The 25,460-nt window shown below is 38.0% G+C and overlaps 3 protein-coding genes across 4 annotated transcripts in view; all 3 read right to left on the reverse strand.

The window, feature by feature from the left end:
* LOC103389163 (threonine synthase-like 2) overlaps positions 1-25,460 on the reverse strand; it is a 649,915-nt gene that overhangs the window by 484,883 nt on the left and 139,572 nt on the right. The window lies entirely within an intron of this gene.
* On the reverse strand, positions 1,703-20,394 carry npdc1a (neural proliferation, differentiation and control, 1a). 2 transcript variants are annotated; one of them, XM_008324529.3, is made up of 8 exons: positions 20,069-20,394; positions 5,574-5,681; positions 5,223-5,429; positions 4,949-5,015; positions 4,528-4,618; positions 3,620-3,699; positions 3,360-3,459; positions 1,703-3,247 (listed from the first exon to the last, which is right to left on the reverse strand). In XM_008324529.3, the coding sequence occupies exons 1-8, from the start codon at positions 20,196-20,198 to the stop codon at positions 3,176-3,178; spliced, it is 855 nt and encodes a 284-aa protein (XP_008322751.1). In that variant the 5' UTR covers positions 20,199-20,394; the 3' UTR covers positions 1,703-3,175. The 2 variants fall into 2 exon arrangements, with proteins under 2 accessions (XP_008322751.1, XP_008322750.1); XM_008324528.3 differs by having other exon boundaries at positions 3,620-3,702.
* Positions 22,344-25,460, reverse strand: part of LOC103389212 (ER degradation-enhancing alpha-mannosidase-like protein 3) — a 14,292-nt gene continuing 11,175 nt past the window's right edge. Inside the window, exon 20 of the mRNA XM_008324532.3 lies at positions 22,344-24,843. Coding sequence (XP_008322754.1) covers positions 24,539-24,843 — 305 coding nt within the window. The 3' untranslated portion in view covers positions 22,344-24,538. The remainder of the gene's footprint in view (positions 24,844-25,460) is intronic.

Genomic DNA, 25,460 nt, shown 5'->3' on the forward strand with positions numbered 1-25,460 from the left:
TTGATTTTCTTCCTAACGGCCCTGCCTTTGACACCCACCTTCACACACCCTCCACCCACAGTCAGGTTTCTACCGAGGCCCCAATGGCTGCCTTCCTTCGACTGTGTTCCAGCAGCACAAAGGCCTTTAATGGCCCTCTTGGACTGAAAGGGGACAGACAGACACACACACACACACACACACACACACAAACACACACTTTCAGGGTCGTAAACCTTTGCCATTTCAGTAGGACAGTGATACCATGCTTTAAATATCATCTCCATATATTTACTATTATAAATAAGTTTTGTCTCGCAAAACTTTTATACATGAATTTTGCAGTATTACCTCAAACCACATTTATTTATGTATTATTGACATTTTAATATTGGCCAGATGCATGGGTTACGGCAGGCCATAAGTGGACTCCGAGCCAGAACTTTGAAACCAAATATCTTAAGTACTGTATATCTAAACAAATTATGATTTAGGTCAGGTTTTTATTCACCTAACTTGAAGCACGGAATTAAAAAGTCCATCCATCCATCCATTTTTATCCACAAAAAATATATACTTGTTTTTGATTTATTGACTTTGGTATCTTAGTATTTGTTTATTGTAGCTTTCACTTATTCCGATATAATAGGGAATCTTTGCAGGAACTACTAACCTAACTTTGCTCTATTGTACTGTTGTGTTTCAACTTACAATAAAATGCATTCTGTTCTGTGCTGACCAATCATTTTATGCTTGTTCCAAAAAAGAAAACATCCACAAATTTGCCTGTTTAATTATTTAGCCGTCACCAAAACCTAATTTGAAAAATTTGGCATTTTGTTTCAAATACAAATTCTGCCTCGGTTCCTGTGATTCGTAATCACATGCTGCTGTAAAAGCAATGGCAGTCATAACCAAAATTACATGGATTTTTATGTTTACTTTCATTTATTTATTTAGTCATTTTCTTTGGCAAATTGTAGAGTAGAGTAGAGTAGGGCTTTATTCATCCCCCTTGGGGGAAACATACTAGTACAGTAGGCAGTGCAGAAAAAGAGAGAAGAGGAGTTAACACAATAAATAGAGTAAAAAGAACTAAAAAAGCAAAGAGCACTCAAAAATTAAAGTAAACCTTTAGAAAAAAAATATACATAATAAACAAGAAAATATACATATTGCACTAAAAATTTGTGGTAAATTGGTGGTAAAAGTAAGTTATAAGTATATTATAAGTTATGCAAAAGAGCTGTACTTTTTTAAGTGCCCCAAACGTTTGCGTCATACATCCTGTTAACCTGTTATTACCAGAATTATGCCCGCACACACATTGGTTTCCTGATATAAATGTGTCAACTAAGCAATGGTCACACCCACAGTTTTTGTTTAACAGCTCCACCATCTGAGGAGAAAAACCTCTGCCAACGCTACTTGTAATTATCAGAATGACTTGATTATTGAGTGAAAAAATAAAATATAGAAAAAATAAAAATATAAAGAAGCGAAACATAAACAACATCAACTTTTAGAAGGTATAGAATAATTATAGCATGAAAATTTTGGACAAAACATGCTTCAGCAGTGCCAAAAACCTTTTGCACTAGCTCCAGTCGTCCCCATATCTCAATATACTGGTTATATCTCCGCTGGAACTTGATAGACTGTGAGGTTTTTTTTTGTACCTGGACCTCAGTGAGATTTTCTTTCTTAATAAAAGGACAGAAAATTGACTTTTTCAGACGTGGTAAAAAGTTTTAATTTTTTTTTGTCCGCGTGTACAAATACCTATAAAAAGTGAACACTTTCACTCTTTGTATGTACATTTTGCAGTACTTGGAGATAAGCAGCAGGAGAAACAGGGAGAACAGCGTCTTATATAGGTAAACAGTAGCCACATTCAACACCTGCACATATCCATTAGTGTAGCTAGTCTACCAACCCAGGGGTCAGAGGTCACGTTCCTTTACATTCTTCAATTATTAGTATGCAACGCCTTCACTGATACATGTAGGAGGCAGAGTAAGTCGTCAGGCTCTGCCGTGATTAAGACACAGTACAGTCAAGCCATGCAAACAGACGGCATCAATCAAAGACGTCAAGACTTACTAGAAGTTCTCAGGTGCAGTTTATATGGGAAATTTAAAAAATAGATGGGTTTAACATCTCCTGGGTAACATTTACCAATGTGGTTTAGATGCAGGCTGTGTAAGACTTGACAAAAAACAAGTTTTATACATTATCAAAATCTTTGGGCAGAGCTGCAAGAATGGAGGGAACAGGACCAAAGTGCGTGGGCTTAAAGCCTAGAATGAGCCCGGAGGAGTATCAGACAAAAATAAGACGTACAGATACTTTAAAAACTGTAATACCACGTCAACGAGATCAGAGAGAATTAAAAAGAGAAGTACAATAAACAATACAATTATTATTAACCCCCTTATGTGAGGCCTAGAGCCTGGACTTTAACACCTTAGTTTTTTTTATAATTACAGATGATATAAGATATTTGACTATAATCAGACCTTTCTCAAGCTTCCACGACACTATTTAACCTGCCACACAAACTCAGGAGGGGGCAAAAATGCAAGTTTGTTTGGCAGCTGTGGAGAAATAAAAAGTGCACAAAAAGGAAATAAGACCGCAAAGTTAGCTACAACAGTCCTGGTACAGATACTAGAGTTAATATTAGCTACAATGGTCTTGGTAGAGACACCACGGCTAACGTTAGCTGCAATGGTCGTGGTACAGACTATGGAGCTAAAGCTAGCTACAACAGATGAGACAAAGCAGGTTTTTTTAACTGCCCTGAACGTTCACACCACAGTACGTGGTTACCCACAAAGAGATCATTTTCAGGTATTTTCAACAGGTCAGTTTTAGCAGGTTTTTATATTAGACTGGGGTATTTAGTCATTAAGTCATAAGATTTGATAAATAATTCAGGGTTTGTATGAGAATAATGCAATGCAACCATCTTTAACTGGGGATGGTTCCCCACTCTACATAAAAGCACTTTAGAAATTCATATTCTTACTGTGGGCTGACAGAGTTCTGTCCAGAAGCGTGTACGTAAGAAGGAGAAGATAGAATTTCTACTAAAAGAAAGAAGGTTAAGTTTAAAAACCATTGCCTTGATTCAGAGGTGTGTTCAGCCTGTACACACTATACACAAACACTGTGTGTGTAATGTGTTCAGGTGTCACTTGTGATTCTCCTGATACTGTAGAGTGGAGTCGTCAAACAGAGGGTTCTTCACCTCCATCTCTCCAGTCTGTGGAGAAAGGAAACAGATCATCAGTCTTGAAACAGCCTCGAGATGAAACCAATCCTTTTAATATACACTCTCTATATGCATATGTGTACAGGTGTGGGTTTCTACACACCGGTGCGAGTCCCGGACACTCATATACTGTGAAATCTCCGCCCACTTCTTCCTCATCTGATGTGGCCTCGCTGTCAAGAACTTTTTGTTCCTGTTTGTGACTTTCAATCAAAAAACAAAAGAGGTCTTAGGTTTCGGGTTAGGGTTAGTGGTAGTGGTTAGTGGTGATGACTCGAGTGCAACAGGATGTGGATGGAGTTTAAAAAGCCCTCTTAGTCACAATAGGTGAAAAGAAAAAATAATAATAAAAAAAAGTCTCACTTTCCCATCGACAGCATTTGTTGTTTCTGATGCTGATAGTGATACATCTGAGCATTGTGGGCCAGAGTCTTATCTCCCATCTGCTGTGGGAACAGAAGAGAGAGGAAGTGTGAATGACAACTGAAAACGACAGCCTGAGCGGACAATGCAGTCATACACGGCTTATGGTTGATAAAGGTGAAAGAGTGAGAAGAGGAGTTGACAGAGGAGGTTCGTACAAACGATGTCTTATGGTTAGAATTCATAACTCTTTAAACAAACTCTTTTAAACTGCTGCTGGTGTGGTGCTCATTGCCATCTTAACAATGCCAAACGTCGCACAGGGTTGGTACAGAAGGCACAGGTTCAGGTTTTGGCTGTTGTAGACAACCAGAAACTTGTTCCTCATAAGAAATCACTGTGCTGTGTGACTCACATGTCAAGCAGGTTAAAATGAAAAGAAAAAAAACCCCAGTGCGACCCACACCGTTCTATTTGTAGAGCACACAGCTGTCCACACAACTGTAAATAAACACATTCTGCTAACACAGACATTTGCTGATGATAAGAACAATTTTGGAAGCAGTAGAAGCTGCAGATCTCACAGTATTTTGCAGCTTAAAAGTATTCACTAAACACCACTGTGATTCTTGACAACATGCTTTTATAACTGAAAAAAGAGAATTCATTACATATTCAATTATCCCCCCCCCCTACACCCCACCCAACAGCAACAAAGTAACCCTTTCCAACCTCAGTGGTGACTGATAGTCCGACTGTTTAGAGTTTGTCGACAAACTGCAACTTGTTCAACTGACTACAGGTGTGAACGGTTGGTCACACTCTATATGTGAGTCATGACCCACCAATGGAGACACACATACATAACAGGAACAAACAGTAGACACACCAGAGAGCACAGTACTCACCGATGCTCCATTGGTTGTGGCTGGTGGTGCACCAGTGCCACTGAAAGCAGGGTAGTCCACCTTCTGAGCCAAGCGGGAGTCTTTCTGCAACCTGTGGAGGTCATAAATCATCAATCACGTATAGGTATATATATAGTTAACTTACTAACTAATTAAATATTTGTTCTTAAATAAATAGTGTTGGAATTAAAAATGAATTGTATATTTTTATGTATTTGTACTACTTTTTTTTACTTAACCTTTATATAATCTAAAATAAAGTTATTAGTTTAACCTGGATTTCTGTCTGTTTTAAGTAGATTTACAAATTACAGGTCAAAATGACCCACAACATCATCATTCAATGAACATCACAAACGTGACTTTTAATGAGTGAGTACACAGTACATAGATGCTTGTGACCATTTGTGTTGGGACTTACTTGACGTAACAGATAGTAGCCAACAGCACAGCCACTGTGCCCACTGTGACACACAGTGAAATCATAACTGCACACAGAAGAAAGATACTGTCACTTCAGGGAACAACGGCTGATCAAACTCACAGCAAACCCTAATGTGTCCGGTGAACATAACCAGCTGCTGCCATATTGACTTTGACCATTTGAACAATACCATTACTATGAGTTAATGGAATAATGGGGCTAAAGTGCTTCTCTGTGTGTGTCTGTGTGTATAGACAGGGAGCAAACTCACTGATCATCATGACATCCTTCTTAGGTGGTGAGACCTTCAAAGGCCCAACTCTGCCCTCCTTTCCTGTGGCTCTGGGATGAACAGTCGTCGTGTTTGGGATGGCATACTCTTTATGTTTTGGAGCAGGAGTGACAATTTTGTCAGATGAGAGATAAAGTCGGCTTTTCTGTTTGGTCCTGGTCTTTTCATCAGTTGGTTGCAAGCTGACTGCATTTGAGGAAAGACACAGGGAGAAACACAGGGAAAAATTAGAACATTTTCTATGAAAAAGGAAAAAAGAATTAGACAATACATAGAACAGAATATAAATAGAATATAGAATATAAATATTTATCAGCTACAGCTACTTACCAAGATGTTGGTGTTTGTGTTCCTTTGCTTTGCTCTCTGATATTTCAATTTTTTGGAGAATAGCCTGGAGAAAATCAATCTCCTCGTCCAGATCAGGGTAGGATGACCCTTTAAAATAAACAATAATAATAATAAAGTACAAGATTCAGACCAACTAACATCTTCACAAGTTAATGCCTCGTGTTCAACTAAACTGGTGGATTCATTCTTACTTATTGTCCGGCTATTCAAATGTTGGTTAAATCCAATTGAATCAAAGACAGTAAACGATCAAGTAATCAATCCCCCAAAGAATAAACAGCTGCAGCTCTACATGCGGCCATTGTTTCAGAAGAAGAACCAACTACATCTGCTCTGAGCTGGCCTTGTGTATTTTTTCCTGTCTGTACTTGTCTTTTTGAGGGCACTGGCTGTGAAGTGATGGACAGGGAGTGTGCCTATGTGTCTTGTTTGTTTGTAGGCTGGTTTGAAAAAATGATGGGATGGGGGGACAATACTAAACTGTTGTTAACAGCCCTTCAGGCCAGACAGTGAGCCACATTCCTGCATCACTGTCATGGTCTCCACGGTGATTAGGGCCCAAAGTGTGTGTGTGGCCAGAGGAGGAAGCACCACAGGGGGCAAGGAGCAATCAGCCAAAGTATTCCCCTGGCACAGCCTGAGCTGCTGTATTTCCACAATAGATCCTGTAGTTCACTGTTAATGGAGGTGATCTGATTGTTGACCATAAAGTCACTCGGCAATATAAACTAAATGTAGGAGAACAGGTAATGGTGTCAGAAGCTAGCGGGATTAGAGGGTAAATGACCTTGAAAAGGTTCATATGCCCTTGTCATCGAGAACTAGTTATACATCCTGCTGAGCACTTACTTTTTTAACATGTAGTGTGTTATGTGTTATTTTATGTTAAGTGAAAAGAAGGAGGGAGAAGAAGGTTTGTGTTGCGGTAAAAGATGGATGACAATTTTGTTTTTGAATTACCAAAAAAGCTAATTTAGAGTAATAAAAAAGAAAATTACACACAGGCTAAATGGTTTAAAATTAAGAAAAGGGTTAGGGTTATAAATCAATCTAATCTAAAACAAAAAGAATCTGGTTGGTGCCAGGATTAAAAAAAGGATTACAAATTAAATATAAGATAAAGGATTACCAAAGAGGAGTTGACTAAGCGGTAGCAAAAACACAGGTCGGAATAAGCCAGAAATACTCTTACATTTTTTCACTCATACACAAATTTAAATCCTGTCAAAACTGAAGTAAGCCATTGATATAAAACATAGAGCTGTGTGAAAAAAAAAACAGATAAATACAGAATAGCTTAAACCTAGTAAAAAATATTCACAGGATATTTTTAACTTTTAAATTAGTTTCAATCATTTACTCAAAAAATATACAAGAATTGCTTAGAATTAGCCAAAAACAAAAACAAAAAAAGAACAAGCATGCCCTGGAAAAACTGAAAGTTAGCAAAAGAAATAGCTAAAAGCAAATATCTCATACAGTAGGAGTTCTAGAAATAAATAAGTGAACTTTGGTTCACTTAAGCCAGTTAAAATGTCAAAAGAAAAGTGCCGACTCCACCTACGTGACTTTTGAATGATTACAGCGTCACTTTCACTCCAGAAGGCCTGCCATCTGGCTGAGCTAATGTGTATGATATAACATGCCACCACTCTCACTGCCTGCTTTGTTTTCCTCTCACCCCCCATCACTAATGGCCATTTAGTGCACTTCATAGCAGGTGTCTGTGGAGGCGGGCGCCACCATCTGTACTTTGCAGGTGGCTGAGAGCTCCAACCGTGCACGAGCGAGCTGCCAGGATCGTGCCTGAGGACTAGGAGACTCAAGGAGAGTTGATTAAATTTTTAGGTGATTATTGAGCAAGTGTTGACTGATTTAAAGTTTGCAGGATTAATAGCTTGGTAAAGGGAACAAGACAATGGACAGTTGAGAATAAATGAGCTTATGATAAATAAGTTCCTCGGACAAATCAAACACGCTCCACCGAATTTACTGGACTCCTGGTCTGGACCCAAGTCATTAGATCACTCTAAAGATTTTCAGTGTGATCTAAGCCAGACCTCTCTGTTCACTGTTTTTTTTTTTGGAGACCTCCCTCTTTTTTTCATTAGGGTCTAAGTATGCGTCAGCTGGTTCAGTGTTGCAGTGCAAATTGACACCAATGCCTAAGAGTCACTTTGTTCAAAAATCATCTCATGTTGTTCTCTCCCGCAATATATTCCTTATATTCCTGGATGCACTAAAGCAGGGGTCAAAAACCTCTCTGAAACTGAGAGCTACTTCAAAGGCACTCAGTAAAACGAAGAACTACTTGTTTGACACTGACTTCCCGAACAATGTAATAACAATTAGTTCTGGAACATACAGTAGTAGACACTCTTTTTATTATTGTCCTTACACCCGTTTGCAGTGTAACTGATTAAAAATGGGGGGGCTACCAGGAGCCCCTGGGCACCATGTTGGTAACCACTGCACTAAAGCATCCTTATAACATTGATGGCTAATGCTAACGCACACAAGTGGTAGGTTGCATTAATAAACAAATGATGTTCACGTTCATTTAACTAGTCATAATGAAAATACTCAAATGAAATGTTACAATATATGACTAATTGGCTGAAATATTACTAGTATTAATTAAAACAGGGAATCTGGTAGATGCTAGGGTATGAATCTTGTATTTAGGGGTGCACCAATGAATCTGTGAAAAGAAAACGATTTGTTTTTAACTGCGAATCAGCGACAGCTGAAGAAAACCTCAACCATAGTTGAGAACTCACCCAGGAAATGTATCAATTGTGTGCACGTGTGTAGTTTTACACACACTGTCTACGCTCACACACCTCTGCCTGTCGAAGGGAGTTTTGTCACCAGCTTGATAATGACCCATAACCTCTTGAGAGTCACCCAGGGGGTGGGTGGGTACAACAAACAAACACTAAACATCTCAACAGGGAATGTGTGGCTCCAACACATCTGTGCTGATCTTAGAAAACCATCACCCTTCTTCCTCCGCCAATCACAGGAAAGACAACTCCCCAGCCATTCTTTCATTTTCTAAGACAAAGAGACAAATCCCTAAGCAATCGATCATGTGACCTACATATAGTGATAAACATAGCCCAAATCTGTTCACTGAAAATCTGGCCTACAAATTAACCAAAGAAGATCTGTTTCTCCTCCTTGTCACTGACCTAAGTCTGACTGAGATGTGGCCCATGTGTTATGCATTAAAAGCTAATGAGTTTCTGTATTAATTTATCTTACATTTTTATACATATAACAGTAATCTGTTTTTGAGCCACGAGTAACCATTTTCTAGCATTTCTAGGATTTTGTCATAAAGTTCTAAGACTGGTGGTATCATTTCATAGGTGTCTGATTTTTAAACCTGAAAGATGCTGCACCACGTTTCTCAGACTGCAACAACTTTGACAAAAACCTAACCTATCTGATCTGTTTGCTGTCACATTTGGTTTGTCCCTGTAAACGCCATATTTAATGAGGTTTCCAGTGAATTTTCAACACTAGGAAAACGCTGCCCTCTAGTGGGAATTATACTGGCATCATATAGCCCAGGGATCACCAACGTGGTACCGGGGGTCACCTGGGTGCCCTCATGGCAGAAAGTTTGGTAACCACTGACTTAAACGTTAAATTTTAAGGGAGAATCATGTTTCTGTCTAACAAATCTTCACACGTGGCCATTTCACGCTGTCAAGAAAGGTTGAGCTCAGTATCTGAAAGGTCAATAATCCAAAGGTCAAACTGAGTGTATCATGGAAGACTATAATAGTTCCGCATTTAGGCCAAAAGAAAAGGGTACGTGTCAAAATATGCTACAATAACATGTTGCGACATGTCCCTGATCCAGGGAAGTGAAAAAGGGTAAATGATCAGGGGAAAGAATACAATGATTTTTATACTAACAAATGAAAAGAATGAGCAATACCTTGAGATAAAATCAGTTAGAAAAAAAATAAATGCTGGTCCGAGGACTAAGGCTGTTTCCTTCTTTAACTCCACTAGGTGTCACTATGCCCACATACGCTGTATTGGTAATCAAATTGTGACTTACAGGTAGTAAGAGCCACACTTGATGACGTATATTTTCGGTCATGTTGCTCTGACCGAAAATGTCAAAAAGAAGCACACAGAGTGGAAGGATGTAAAGAGAAGCTGTCTTTCCATTACAGACATGAACTGGAAAAGTCTGATCTAAAATAGTAGAAACACAGATCAGGTCATCTTTTTTTCAAAGTAAAACAGGTATAAAAGAAAGAAATGGAATTGAGCCAATGTTAACAAAAAACAAGAAAAAAAGTTCTGATACCTTAGCTGGCTTTTGGCTTATTAAAAATAAAATGTATAATTAAAAAAAGAAATTAGGCATGGAGTAGCTAAAACAACAATGATTTGTGGAATAAACATTAAAAGTTCTAATGATATAAACATATCATTCCCCAAAAGCTAAAATGTATTGTGTATTAAATGCCAGAGAACCACAGTGAAGGACAAAGCTAAATGTTAGCCAAAACACAGGTTGACATCGCCTACAATAACAACAAAACATGATCTATAACTTGTTAAAATAGTTTTCCAAATTGATAGCTAAAGCTTAAATGTTAAGGTGATTTTTTTAAAAACTCAATAACAACTTAAACAACAAAGAAGTGAGAGTTGAAAATTTACAAGATTAATTTAACTATAAAAACAACTGTAAAAAGAATAAATAACAACAACAGACACAATAATGATAAAACAATTATTTCTAAAGGTTAGCCAAATATATATATATATATATATATATATAAAGAATTGCTGTGAGAGAATTAACAGAATATAGAAAGCTAAAAGAGATGTATAATTTAGAAAAAAACACTACAGGAAGTATTGAAAAAGATGGTAACAACAAGTTTAGAAATAGGTAAAAGTTTATAAACAAATAATCAGAACATATTGCATAGGTGCAAAATAATATTTTTATATTTTTCTGAAAGGTATAAATGTGTTGTTATTATTATTACAAATATCTCACAGTAAAGTAAACTTCAGGCTTAATGGAAACTTCTCCCATCTACACAGGTTGTCACTTTTAATACCTGCACAGACAAGGTAGTATTTAACTCGTGTTTGTTGCTACCTGAGAGGACAGAACACAGCTCCGAGGGATTCTCAGTGTGTTTACCGATGGCAGTGAACGCCTCTATGTCAAACACAGGCAGGTCCTAGTGACAATAAAAAAGTTCACTGGCTCCCTGACTTCCTCTCTGCTCAGAGTGTTGTCAAAGTGAGACCACTAAAAGTGTTACCTGGGCCTTTACCAAGAAACTGATTTACAAGAGGAGAGGGAACAGAAACCGGACAGCAGTGATTTACCATCAGGAAGAATGGCTCTGCCAACTGACTCTGCCAGAAGGTTATAAACTCTGAGAGTGATAAAGAAATATGACATTAGAGAGAAGGAGGAGAGATAAAGGACATTATATATATATATATGACAGACCTCGTTCTAATACTCTGGTAGGACTGTAAAAATTAGATACATATTTGTACAACATACTACTCTAGCAACACAGCATATTGTCTATGACTAAATATTGCAGTATGGCTGTCATCAGTGTAATACAACATCAGATAATACTACAGTAGTACTGCAATTATATCAGTGCGTACAAGGTAATATTGCAGCAGTGCTGCAGTGATATAAGTACTGAATAAAAATGAGATACTGATTGGTATCCAAAAATAGTTACATCGAGGGAAACTGGACAGATTAGGTTTCACCTCTCATCCACGAGGCTTCTTCAGTTCTTGTCACTCATAACCTGCTGCCAAATACTTCATTATAAATAAAACACACATACACATCTGGCAACAGCCCTTATGACAGCATCACAAATTATTTCATATTTACAAATCTCCAAAACCCTCTCTCTCTCTCTCTCTCTCTCTCTCTGTCACTAAATGTCACCGAAAACAGATAACAGATTCATGTTGCTGCTCGGCTCTGCTGATGGACATGAAGGGCAAAAGAGAGGGAGAGATGGCATCTAAAGTGATTAAAGCTGGGAGAGTGAGAGGGGGTGTTGCAGACGCAGCAGGGGTAAAGCAGGATTAAAAAGCACCACGGATCAGACATCGCAACGTGGTTCATTAGAAATTTGGATGTAAGAGGAGCTTCGTGATGTAGAGATGACTGACGGAGAAAAGGTGTGGGAGATATGGAAGAAAAAGGAAGTAAAGATGTGGAGAAAAAAATAGATAGATGGATAGATCAGTAGGTTAGTAGATGTAGATAGATAGTGTTAGTAGTATTAGGTGGGGCAAAAAAATCTGAATGAAATAATGTCATTAAGAGTGAGTTGAAGTTTTAAAAAAGTGTGATCTAAAGTTTAAAATAAAGAGTGATCTGCAGCTGTTCTAGTTATCACATCGATCCACCTGCAGTCAGGTTAGATAATCTCTTTATTTGATTACTGCTACTTTAACAGAAATGTGACCCTGGTAGACCTTGTATCAGGACACACACACACGCACGCACAAATAAAGAAGTAGGTCAGACTCACAGAAGGACCATTTGGTAGCAGATTGCAGGTAGGGAGCAGTGGGAACAAAGCAGCTAATGAGCCAAGAGGGGCTCCATGGTGGCCTTGGTAAAGGTGAGCATCACAGTGGGAGATAATGAGACAGAGGAGGGAATAGTGCGTGGGAGAATGACTCCCTTGTTTGTGTCCAATAATGGATTTCAGCGTTACATATGCTGTCAAAAGGGTGTGGTGAGCTCAGAAATTATAAAAATGGATTAAAATATTAAAAGTTGACCTTTAAATTCCTATGATGTGCATGATAGGCCTATTTTATTTAAAATGAACATCTTCATGTTCTGGTATTGGACATTAGCATTGCTCATAGCCAGGAAATGTTTGCCAATGAGAAGGTCTGGATAAAGTTTGATCAAATTTGAGGAGGCAAATAAACATTTGGGGTTGGCGAGGAAATATATATATGTAGAATATAAATGCCAATCAAAACATTTGCTCAAGACTGCCCCCTGTCATAGCTACAATCTGCCACAATAGGTAACTTCTGCTACTATAGAGCCGAAACAGTCAATAATGCTTCTCTCTCTGATGGGGTATAAAAATGAGAAAGAGTCAGGATTTGTCATCACTAGTCTCCTTCTCTCCCTCCTCCTACTTATTCTGCCAACCTCCTCCTTCTTTCTGTATCTTTGTATGAAACAGAAAGAAAAGAAAGATTCTCAGATTACTTGTGAGTCACCGTTCTGCCCTGCTCTGCTCACTCCCTGAGAAAACATACCAATCAGTGACAGGACATGGAGTGGACACACTGTGGGAACTCTACCATTGGGTGGAAATGTCCATGTCCTACATACAGTACAAAAGTACTAAATGCAGATAAAAATGTTTTTTGAAAAAAAAATATTTGTAGACTCCTGGTATCAGTTGCAGTGGGGTGAGCACCTGCACTTACTTAATGCTGATGGAGTCTGAAAATCTCTGCTCAGCACTTCATCTGTTATTGACCACACGTCGAGTTAACTTTACGGAACATATTGCGGTCAGAGGTTGTTATTTTGCTCAAGCACAGGCAGATATAAACCGGCATCCTAACAAAAACCTGCCCGGTGTATATGTACTTTATTAAGTGTGATGAATCAATGTAACAGTGTGGGAAATAAAAGCAAAAACAAACCAAAAGAGGTGTAACAATTCACAGCTGAGGAAGAGGCAAATAAAAAGTGCTTTTATTTTCCTTGACAAGCTTTTTTTTAAAAAAAAATAAAAAAATGTATCCCATACTTGGGAAACTGTTGTGTTAGCAGCAGATATGCTACCTCTTCATAGCAGCAGATATGAAGAGGTTTCTTCCTCTTGTAGTGGACGTTTTTCTCCCCACATTTGCCAAAGTTCTTCCACCCCACATACAATGATCCATTTATCACTGTGACCTCTTTTTTTTGAGCGGGTGGGGTCTAAAATGGCATTTTATGTTAAAACTGTAAACTCTATTAAGGCAAAGCATGTTTTTAAATAAATAAAACTGATGTGACAAGGCTAAGCTGAAGAGACCTAACTCATTGGAGTTGCATGTTACACATAAGATGAGTCAAATTATATTGGACAAAGAAGTAGTTGTTAGTAAATTCACACAAATGATTGTGAAATTGCCATGAGACACAGTCGTGCATCAATGTTCCTCGCACACAGAACTGGCTAACTACTGAGACAGAAGATGGATGGACACTTAACTAAAATAATGACTTTTTTTGCCATTACAAATTTGACAGCTTATCCTTTTCAATATAATATTTTTTGTTAATACTGGTAAGGTTTGGCATAACTCCATAGTCAGAAATACTTCCAGAATATATACCAGAAATAAGACCAGAAATAACTCAATTATTTAACAGTAATATTTGTGGTTTATAAAAAAAGTAAGAAAAGTGATTATAGAGAAAGACAAAAAAAATACAGCCTGACTTAGGCAGAAACTTTCACATGTACCAAAAAGTCTGTGTTTTGTCAGACTTGCATAACAATTTGTCAAGTACCACATACATGATCAAAGAGAAAAACATGATGTAACACACAAACTTGAAAGACACTACGTGCGTGAGACGTGATGTGACTTCTGACCATCTGATGTTTGGCTACGTAGCCAAGAACAGAGGCAAACTGAGGTGTTCTCACACAGAGTGTAGGTGTGCCTGCTGCACACCTACACTCACGCTAAATCACTCACACACGCACACAACACACACACACACACACACTGTGGGGTAGGCAGGTGTTCACTTCTGTGTCACCATACACTCGTGCTCCTTCAAGCTGTTTCTCACATGCAAATCACACAGTCTGTAATTGTGTTTTCCTGCTCAGGTTCATGTCCATGCATAACAGAAAAACAGAGGAGGAGAGGAGGAGAGGAGGAGAGGGGAAGAGGAGGAGAGGAGGAGAGGAGGAGAGGGGAAGAGGAGGAGAGGGGAAGAGGAGGAGAGGGGAAGAGGAGGAGAGGAGAAGAGGAGGAGAGGGGAAGAGGAGGAGAGGAGAAGAGGAGGAGAGTGGAAGAGGAGGAGAGGGAAGGGGGAAAGGAGAGAGAAAGAGAGACATAGAAAGAGACAGCAGGGAAAGTTAAAGAAAAGGGAGATTGCAGAGGAAGTAGGAAATGTTTTTTTCAGGAGGGTCTTGTTTTTCCCCATTGTGTTCATTTCCTGGTGGTGTGATTACAGACAGGAAAAAAGGCCAACACTGAATCAAGTGGAAACATTAGAGAGCTGCGCATAGTCCTTTTGACTGGATGTGTACAAGTAACTAGTGCTAATCTCTCTCTCCCTTTCTCTCTCCCTGTGTGTGTGTTTGTTCATGCGACTGAGGACACTCAGTACCTTTAGTACAGCTTTACCAGATGTTTTACAGGTGCCCATGGGGTGAGAGACCTTTTTGATGTTAAAGATTTTGTTCGAAATGCAATAGATTTGTGTGTGTTTGTGTGTGTGTGTGTGTGTGTGTGTGTGTGTTTTGCCCTCCTGTGCCAAAACTAAACAGAAGTGAACCCTCCTGTTTTCTTATGCTGTGTTTTCATCAGCATCAGCTGCTAAACTCCACCTCTTTGAGGCTACTAGTTATCATAACACAAGGAGACAATGTTAATGTCTAAATGACTATTCAAGACTCTACAGTGTAAGAGTCCTGGTCTGTGTTAATTCAACCTTAACTTTGTGTAAATGGTATAAAAATCCTGATCATGCTAATGAAAACACAGCAGGTTGTGATTTAGTTTTCTGAGTTTCATTTCAGTTTTGTTTTTTTTTTCTTTATCTAAAATATCAAATAGCAGTTTTTATACTAAATTATTACATGATTTGTATTCACTGAGAATAAACCATTGTGTCAATACTGAAATTTAACCAAAAAAAAAAAAAAAAAATTCATCAAGTCATGCATTCCACAAACCTGATGGAAACAACCGTAACAAATTCTGAATGTTCAGCAACAGAAAACCACGAGTCTAAACAAAAACAACAACCTCTGTGGAAAGTGTCTGCTTCAGTTTAGGAATCCTTCACAGTTTCCAACTATATGTGATGCTATGACTATGGCGGCCAAGTGTTTCTTTTTCTCTGGGGCACTGAAATTTAGATTAGATATAACAGCAGGTCTACCATGAACACAGGCTAACACAGTCAGGAAATAGATCCACTGGATGTTTAAAGACAGGGCCGTGAAGGTGAAAAGGAAGTAAAAAAAAGAAATGTTCAAAGAATGTTCTACTTTGTTGCAGAACCGCAAAAAAGGCTCAACATCTTATCTTATTATCTGTCATCAGTTTTTCTCTGCCGCAGAAACGTCTTGTCGTGTCAGACAAAGGGAAGTGGAGGTCATTTCATAGAGAATAATGACTGTCATCATAATTAGAAGTGGCAGCACATCCCACAGCAAACACAAGAGCTGTTAACGTCGCCTGTACAGCAGGAAGAGAAGAATGTGGACATGAAATGTTGTCTCACACACAATGGCTACTTAATTAGGTATTCCCTGACAAAATAAAAAAAAGAAACCATTAGTTACAGTGGGGAAAATCAGCCATTAGACTATTTCTGCACTGCGTCACAAACTCTACAGCAGTGGGTCTTGACCAAACATGGGCCGCCAGTGCCTGGACAGCCACAAAAAAACGTTCACGTTTGCACCTGTAGGCTCCAGGACTACATAGGATATCAACTGATGATATCTTATCCATTAGAAGCTGAGTTATGTTGTAGCTTTCGACCACATGGTGGCGGTAATGCATGCAGTTCTTTGACAAACAGATAAGAGTGTCTTCTATATGCTAGCTATAGAAAAAAAATGGCATAATTTAAAAAAAATGAATTTTGTTATTGAATTATTGCATAAGTACAATCCCGACTTCAAGTGAAAAGACGTAACACCGTCCCCGTGGCCTGTTTGGTCAGGATGTGGCTTAATGCAGATGCAAACACGTGTGCGAAACAGCTTACATGTTAAACAACTATATTTTTTTCAGATTTGACAATGTTCACCAGGAAATTTGATGAAAGACACTTCAGTGAAACTAGGACAACATTGTACTTCAAATCAGCTGTACAGAGAAACATGATAATGTCAACTTCTTTACTTCCTGACTATCGCTTAAATGTGCTGTACTTTGCAACGGTGATAAAGACAGTTATTAGGCAGAAATTGAACTAATAATTTCTCTCTAGACATCCAACTCCAGGCAAAGAAAACCCACAAAGTAGCCAATGGCTGACATAAGTGCTTCTTTTCTGGCCATCCCATAATTTCAACATGATGGGTTTATTTCTTTGCGGTGACCCACGGAAGCTGTCAGATCTCCTCAAAGACCACACAAACAACATTACTGTTCCATTAGAAACCAGACCACAGCAGCTTTACACTGCATTTTCTAAACGGCTTCCTGGAAGCACTGACACATATGTCAAATGCGCTGTATGACAAATCCATCCAATCCAAGATTAATTAATCTGTTTTGTTTCTGTGGAGCTAACACTAATCACTTGTTCTGTAGTATTTTCCAGAGAGAGAAAATGTGGTTAAACCACAGCTTGTTCCTCATTTCAGTCCTTATGTCGCCCTGCAGCTTATGCACTGCATAGATTTAGTGATTTTAACACATCAGCCTATGGTAGGAGTTGTATGGTATCTGTTCCATCTCCAGGGATGGAAAGATCCCTATCTACTTACTTCATTGATTCACTGTGTGTGTGTTTGTGCCTTCTACTGAACAGATGACTAATTTTACTGCCGGAGAGAAGCTTCAGGCAAAAAACACTAATAAATAAAGATGAGTTTGAGTGAATACATGAGTGTGAAACAGCAACAGAACGCCACACTGAATAATCAAGTTGTTGATGGTTTTTTTCAAGCGGGGGCAGATTTCATTACATAAATGTATTTACCCACAGTTGCTTTTGTTGTCCTGCGATGGGACTAATGTCATCAAATGTTCTTTTTTTTTGTACACAGTAAACCGCTTTCTCATACATCATTAGTCAGTCACTGAACAATAGTCTATGGTTTGACATTACAGGCAAACATTCCTAAAAGTCATAACTACGATAACTAAGTTTGTTTATAAAAGAAGTCTCAAAGCTCATAAATACCAACAACAATTAGCTGAACGTTAGCAAATGACAGTTTGGATGTAAAACCACATTTCAAAATACACTGCAATTACTGGTACGACAATTTGGACACACATTTTAGAAAATATCATAAAAGGTGTCATAAAAATAGTTGCATTGATCCTGTTGAACATGAATGAACATGGAGTTCTGTACATTTAGGTCGTCAAACAATCAGTTCTGAACCAAATGATGACAACTATTTGATGGAACTGAATGACAGTTCTTCCAGTTTTGGAAAAAGACGAGCCAGTGTTCCTTAAGCTGACTGACTCCAATGTGTTTACATATGATGTTTGCTAAATGAAACACCTGACTGCTGCACACACGTCACCACGTCTAATAATGCACCAGGAAAAAGCTGATCCACTGTTTTACTCATGTCATGTAGACATTTGCTATACATTATGTACTTTGGTCTAAATTGGGCTACATCAAGACTGCAGCGTGGCTCAGAAGTGACTTAAAACATGTTACTTTACCTTTGGATTTAAATACAAGCAATTAAGTCCCCTGCATTAGTGCTACAACTATTTGACTTACGTCGGGATTCCGTTCTTGGGGCGCAACTAGCTCAATTTTCGCCGTACGTTGGAACTCACATACTGTACATATATGTATGGCGTACGACCGGCGAATGTAAACAAAGCCGTCTTTTGCATATGGCACCAAATGATTAAATATTCGCCACCTCTGGTCGGCAACCGGTTCCCATGCGAATTTTGTTTTTAAAGCTATATGTCAGAATGATGGAACAAGACTTTCTTAATACATTTAAGGGAGATAGCGACATAACCACGAAACGCCATAGGTCGAGGACATCGTAAACCAAGGACTGCCTTTTACACTGTTTTTAATTGCATTTTTATGGTATCATCATAATTTATTGTTTCATTATTTTTTTGATGAGGAAGAAACTGGTATGTAAACACAGTTGTTACTTTTCCCTGTACATGATGGAGAACAGAGACTTACTGGTTTCTAACTAAGTGTGAAATAACAAAGATTTGGATGTTGGATCCAAAGACATGCAGTTTGACCGACATTTTGTCTCTCTGTCCATCAGCAATAGGGCCACCATGTGACTGACTGGACCGTCCAGCTGTTAATTTTCTCACACTGTGTTGAGTCGAAAACGCTAAAAGACCTTAGGAACCTTTTTTCCTACCCTACCTCACATCACATCTCTGTAATGTGCATCGATGCACATTGTTAACAATTAACCTTGGGTTAGTCTTTCCGACTCTAGATTTGGTTCACACTATGGCATATTATATATAAAGTATTTAACATTTAAATGCCACACAATTCACATTGAGTAATTGTAAGAACAGATGTAAGAGGAGGGTCTAAATAGGTCATATCTATTTTTAGGTTTACAAATTATAACGTAACAGTTAGAAGAACAGCAATAACAATTTCCACTAACAGAAATCTGCATTTAAATCTACATTTTGTTGTGAGGAATAGAGTTGAGAGTGACTAGTTATATTGACCAGAGCCACTTGTTATTAGCATGAATATGGTGGTTAGCTAAAATATACATTTACAAGAACAACAAACAATATTTTTCAAATATTAATTCTTTGTTTTTACAAATGAAAAGTTATATTTACAAGCTATATTTAAAAAACTAGCTGTTTGTTGACTGTTCAGATAAGGTCAGGGTATTACAGAAAAGTGTCCAGAATATTCCAATATATATATATATATATATATACAACCTTAGGATAAATTAGTCACAAAAATATCTAACCTTTATCAGATACAAATCAGATTAAGTCTGGAATGAATAAGGAAGCCTTGGAGGCGTCATTGCTACGAATGAGCTCTTATTTTTGTCTCAAAAGGAAGTTTGCGTCAAAGTTTATACAAAACATATATTTCTGAAAGCTATAAGTAGAATTTTAAGATTTAAACAAGTAAACACATGTCAGAATTACATGAGGTAAAACAAGTCTGACGTTATCTCAGAATTCTAGGGTAAAAAAAAAGAAAATTAAACGTACCCGTACTGTTACGTGTAAAGGAGTAGAATAAAACTTTTTTCTGTATAAAGTCGAAAGTAGTTCTAATAAACAAACACATTTTCCCCAAAAATAGACACAATTGTCTGATTTGCATTAGTTGACAACACCCACCACGAAACAAACTAAACACCGTCGAGTCCTTATTTACGGTAAAGGAAAAATACATAAAGTATGGGCGCGGGACTTCTTATTCCACAAAAAATATGCTTTTAAGTTATACTAGTGTACTAGTGTAATTCGAATGGTTCTACCTGGAAAAGCAGCGGTGACGGGGACGCAGAGCAGGATGAGCAGCAGCGGCAGCAACGGCACAGAGGCCCCGCTCTGGAAGCTTCTCCGTCGGCCACAAAGCAACAGCATCTTCGGCCTCTTCTTCATCATAACCACAGCAGGTAGTGACACACGGGGCAGCCGTCATTACCCCATGACTTCAGTAGTGCCTTTTATTGTCCACAATACCCAGACAGAGTAGCAGAAGATAAGCCGAACAAGCTGCACCAGAGCGGAGTGCGTGGATTTAATCCACTGCGGGGCTAAAGATAGCGTAGACTCAGCTCTTAGGCACAGGAGGAGGAGGGGTTCCCGAGTGAATGTGGTACCTTCATCATCTGCTCGTACAATTACAAGAAAATGAAATGAATGGTTTTGGTTTTTAATATAAACCCCGACGTAAAGTTACATTTTTCATCTTGAATTATTCAGAACTTACTTCAGAAAATTGACAAAATCCACTTTTAATGCGTTTGTTGTAAAATAAAATTTCCCCTACTGCACCTGAAGGCAGCACCTCAGGTGAGGACTTCTGTCCGACTCAGTTCGCTTATTATAGCAAGTTTTTCAGTAAATTCGCTTTAAAATATTTTTACAGACGTTGATAAAATGATATCTGGTTAGCTACAGCACACTGGCAAAGGCAACTAATTCGCCGGTTTGCCAGATAAAATTAACTTTCTATCAATACCAAAAACTACGATGGCACATGTGATTAATACGAAAGCAATTTAAAGAAAAATGCAAATTTCTTTCAAAGTATCCCACTATGATGATTTAGCAATAAACGCTTTTTAAAATAGGGCTAAAATGTGTAAATTGAGTGGTCACTGTTTTAGTGTGAGGCTACTGAGGTAGTGTTGGGTGGGTTGAAAGTGTTCAATATTGTATTATTTATCTTGTGACTCTTAACTGGCCTCGATGGTTGGCTGTTGACCTAACATTAGATGTTCAATTGTATGTATTTAATTGGATTATAAGATGTATATGAAAATGTTCTCTTGGGTCATGCTTTATGGTCTATGTTCCTCTAAATAGGATTGCCTTCAATAGCAATACCATGTTGTAAACCAGTAGACTACATTCCAACTTGTGACCAGTTCATTTATGGACACACAATGACAATATGTCTAATGTGACGTAAGTAAGAACCGGTTTTATATGTGCTTTTGTTGCCAAAAGTACACACTATTAGTTTGTCATCAAAACACATATTTTTTAACTACAGTGGTCAAAAACCAGCATAACTGGGTCAACAGAACCCTGTGACTAAATTAGTGGAAGGTGCTAAATTATTACATTAAGGGTCAGAATGATTTGAATGACGCAGATGTAGTAAAATGATGCCCACAGTGACATTTTAAAAAAGATGCTAATGTCAATAAGCATCAAATAGGTAAACAGTACATGTAATTGCGGACTATTGTTGTCTTCACCTCCATTAGCTCTATTATTTTTTCCCACACACCCCACCAAGGGTGAAAGGCAGCTGCTGGTGACAGAGAGACAGAGAAACAAAAACCTGGATCAGATTGACAGCAGATAAAAGCTAGTGTTTGTTCAGAGTAAAAACAGACCATCCCCGTCAGGGTGTATTTAGTTATGGAGATTCATTTCTTTCTTTCTTTTTATGACACTTTCCTTATTTTAATGCAAAACCAGTTTGTGGTTAGGTTGAAATACTGTGGTACTGTGGTCCTTTTACCATTATCACTTCAATCATCATTTGTGTCAGTTGGATGCTTGTTGTATTAGCTCTCAGCATTCTAAATACATGGTTTTGTGTTTCTATTAATTTCTTATCTAACCCTCATATTTAGATATAGTAAGAAAATACAGAACACATTAAAAATGAATACATCAATTAGCTAATGCCAATTAGAATGAAGGTGAGCAAATAAATTGGTAACTTACATATTAAATCCAATGTTGGACATAAATGTAGCCAAATAAAAGGTTACCTTAGGAGAAAATGTTCTGGATATGACTTAAATCTACAACTTACATCAATCTAATTTACAATTTTACTAAAAATGAGAAAGGTATAAAAAAAGAAAATGTGTTGTGGTGTTTTGTTGTTTTTTAACTAATTCTTGACAAAATTAAAATGGATAAATTAGCTCATATTAAAGTTATGTCAGTAAGATTCAAAAGATTGATTGAAAAAATGCTGTGTCATGGTCAAAATGTCTCTGAATCATCTACTGTAGGTTTTTACTCAGGTCTAACTGAAGGCATATGGACACCACAGAAAAGAACCTTTTTTGTAATTTATTGACCAAACTGTCTCAGGTCACAATGAGAAACTGAACAGAGAAAAGGTATGGAATCGTGTCATGCATCAAATATGGCACAGTTTCAGCTTTAGCCACTGATTAATGAACATGAATTAATTATTTTTTTAATAAGGAAAAACAGCAGAAAATAAAACAGCATTAAAAATTCACTTATTATGTCTGGTCTTCTGTGTGAGAACGGTAAAGGTAAAACAGTCCTGAGGTATACAGGTGGGCAGTGCCTTATATTGGCTAATACAAACCAAAATATAAAATGTCACTTTAGAAAGAAAAATTAAAAATGGACTGAGCAGCATTTAAATGAAAATACACTGTACATGGAGAAAAGAAAAACCACCTACTTTCGGCTCACATTTCATATAAAAAACACAACCTTTTGTACATTAGTAAGATTAAAGCAAATTAACTCATTGTGCATTTGTCTCAAGTATATGGTTAAATGTTAAGAATGCAAAACGAGTGTGAGTGTGATGGAAATATATTTCTACATTGCAATTTAAAAAAAGTAAAAAAAATAAAAATAAAACACTGTTTAATTCTAATTGCAGACCGGCAGTTTTGTGTTTTAGAATATGTAAAATGTACTGTACATTAGCGACCCATAGAGATACTACAACTGTAACACAGTCTCACACACACACACAGAACCATACAGATATGAAGTCAGGTAAGTCAGTATAACCAAACTTGTGTTCCGAGTGGTCCGTGGTCAGACCGTGGACCAGACTTTGATGCTTTACCTGCAGTATAACAGATATTGTTATCCTGCAAAGTGTGTTGTTTTGTTTTTTTTTGCAATATTATTAAGGGAAGATGCAACAGGGCTAGATTCTTTCAAACTAGATCCAAAACAAATATCTTCCAGACTTTTCTCAAAGATGAGCAGAACCCGTGGCAAAGACCAAACCTTTAATATTGCAACTTAACCTCCCAGTACAGAGGTCACCAAACACCAAAAGAAGAGCCGGCTCTTGGTATAGGCCACATGGGCGGTTACTTAGGGTGCCCTCTGCTGGAGGGAGTGATTCAATAACCTCTTTGAAAAAAATTGGGGGCGTACCAAACCATAATCCCAAAAACATATCTGGTGATTATTTTATCCATTATAGGAGTGAATCTCTTTTATGAAAAAGAACAAGGATTTTCTCCAGAGTACACTTCCATATTTATGCAACAATACAAGGTTAGAAACCTTAGAACTAGATCAGGCATGGGCAAACGTTTTGGCCTGTGGGCCAAAATAAGGTTCAAATATTGATTAGTGGGCTGTTTCATTATTGGTTGAATGTAGAATGTTTGAGCTAAATAATATGAATAAAATGTTGAAGATTAAAGCGAAAGCTTCAGTGAAATTGAAATTACTATCGATGTTGTAATGCATGAAACAGAAGGACTGACATCAGTCTTCCCCTTCTCTTGTACTAGTGTGTGGATGGCCGGATTAGAAGGCCCAGCGGGCAGCATCTGGCCCAGGGGCCATAGTTTGCCCATGTCGAGAATGCAACTAGACTGTGCTAAAATGTCAATCATTTCCAAACCTAGTCAAGTTTACCAAATGGAATTGATTTGATTTGAGAAGAAATTGTCACACATATGCGAGCACACACACACACACACACACACACACACACTCTTTTCACTCAAGGGTCACCACAGCATTCTACACATTTACTCTTTAAATTCCCTGAAGATTTTCACCATTACAAAATTAATAAATAAACTAATTTAAAATGGCCCCAGTTCGTCTACTTCATTTAACACGGTATAAGTCACTAACACCACCTGGTGGCCATATTCAGGTATTATTAACAGTACTGGCAGACATTAAAGGTGCATCTAGAATAAAAAACATACAGCGTTGCATAAAAACATGTAGTTGAGTGTATTGTTGTTGCCTCATCTACTGCATAGTCAGGTGAGGAACTAATGTTCTACCCCACCATCACCACACACAGGCAGTTCTTCTGGTTCAGATTTATCCTAAAGGTTTTGGCTCACTACAAGTCCAAACTAATTTTCTCCACCACACAGGGTAAAAGCCACAACTTTCTCACTGAAACACAGCACCGTGTCTGTAACTGTGTGGGGTCATGCAGGTCAAAGTGCTCCAGGTCAGAGGCCAGTGTTGGTGTCTGGGGCTCTTGTAAAACAAGATCAAGGATTTGTTTTCTGTTCAGTTTGTGAGTTTGTGGGCAGAGATGAATCCGCTGAAAACAATTCAGTCCTGAGATCCTCTCTGTCTGTTTCTGTCCTGCAGATTTGCTCCTGATTTTCCTGCTGCTGCTGCTCTTCTTTCGTTGACAATTCTCCTCCGGACTCCTTCATCTCTTCCTCGAGAACCACACCGTCTTTCTCCAGGACCAACTCCAGTGTGGGGCCTCTGACTGCTCCTGCCTCCAGCTCACCCTCCTCCGCCAGGCGGAGTTTGATGTTCATGCCCACAGGTTTCTCTCTCTTTTCTGGACAACGAGGAGGACAGTGTTTAACAAAAATACAACAGACAGAACTACACCAGGAAGACTGAGGATATTTTGATATTTGTATTGATTTAAGGTTTTTAGCTCACTTCACCTTAAACCATCAAAATCAACCATTGTTTTTTCCCTTTTTGCATAAGAAAGTCATATTATATATATATAATTAATGACAGTCACACTCTGTTAAATCTGTGACATTTTTCATGTAAGCGTAGCTCATGTTTTCTCTGCTAAAAATGTAATCTAAAAATTATTCTAATGTCTCTTAAGATAAATACATTAAAAAATATATATTTTAAATTGTAAACCAAGAAAACTTTAAAGGCATTTCAGAACCTGAAACCCTTCATATTTTTCTATACCCTTTAATTGGTTCTTAAAAACAAAAAATGAATCTGGTAATAATCAGTATTTTTCCCATCCTTAGAAAACACCAACAGTAAACAATGACCTATGAAGCGTTTTTTATGAGTTCTACCTAAAAGTCTGCCTATAAATCGGTCAACAGCTTCCATCACTGTGGCTGCTGGTAGACAAGACCCTTCATTTTTTGAGTTATTACACATTGGTAAGCAAAACAGTGTCTGGACCCACACATG

This window comes from Cynoglossus semilaevis, chromosome 14, assembly GCF_000523025.1.
Source record: "Cynoglossus semilaevis isolate Cse_v1.0 chromosome 14, Cse_v1.0, whole genome shotgun sequence".
NCBI classification, from domain to species: Eukaryota; Metazoa; Chordata; class Actinopteri; order Pleuronectiformes; family Cynoglossidae; genus Cynoglossus; species Cynoglossus semilaevis.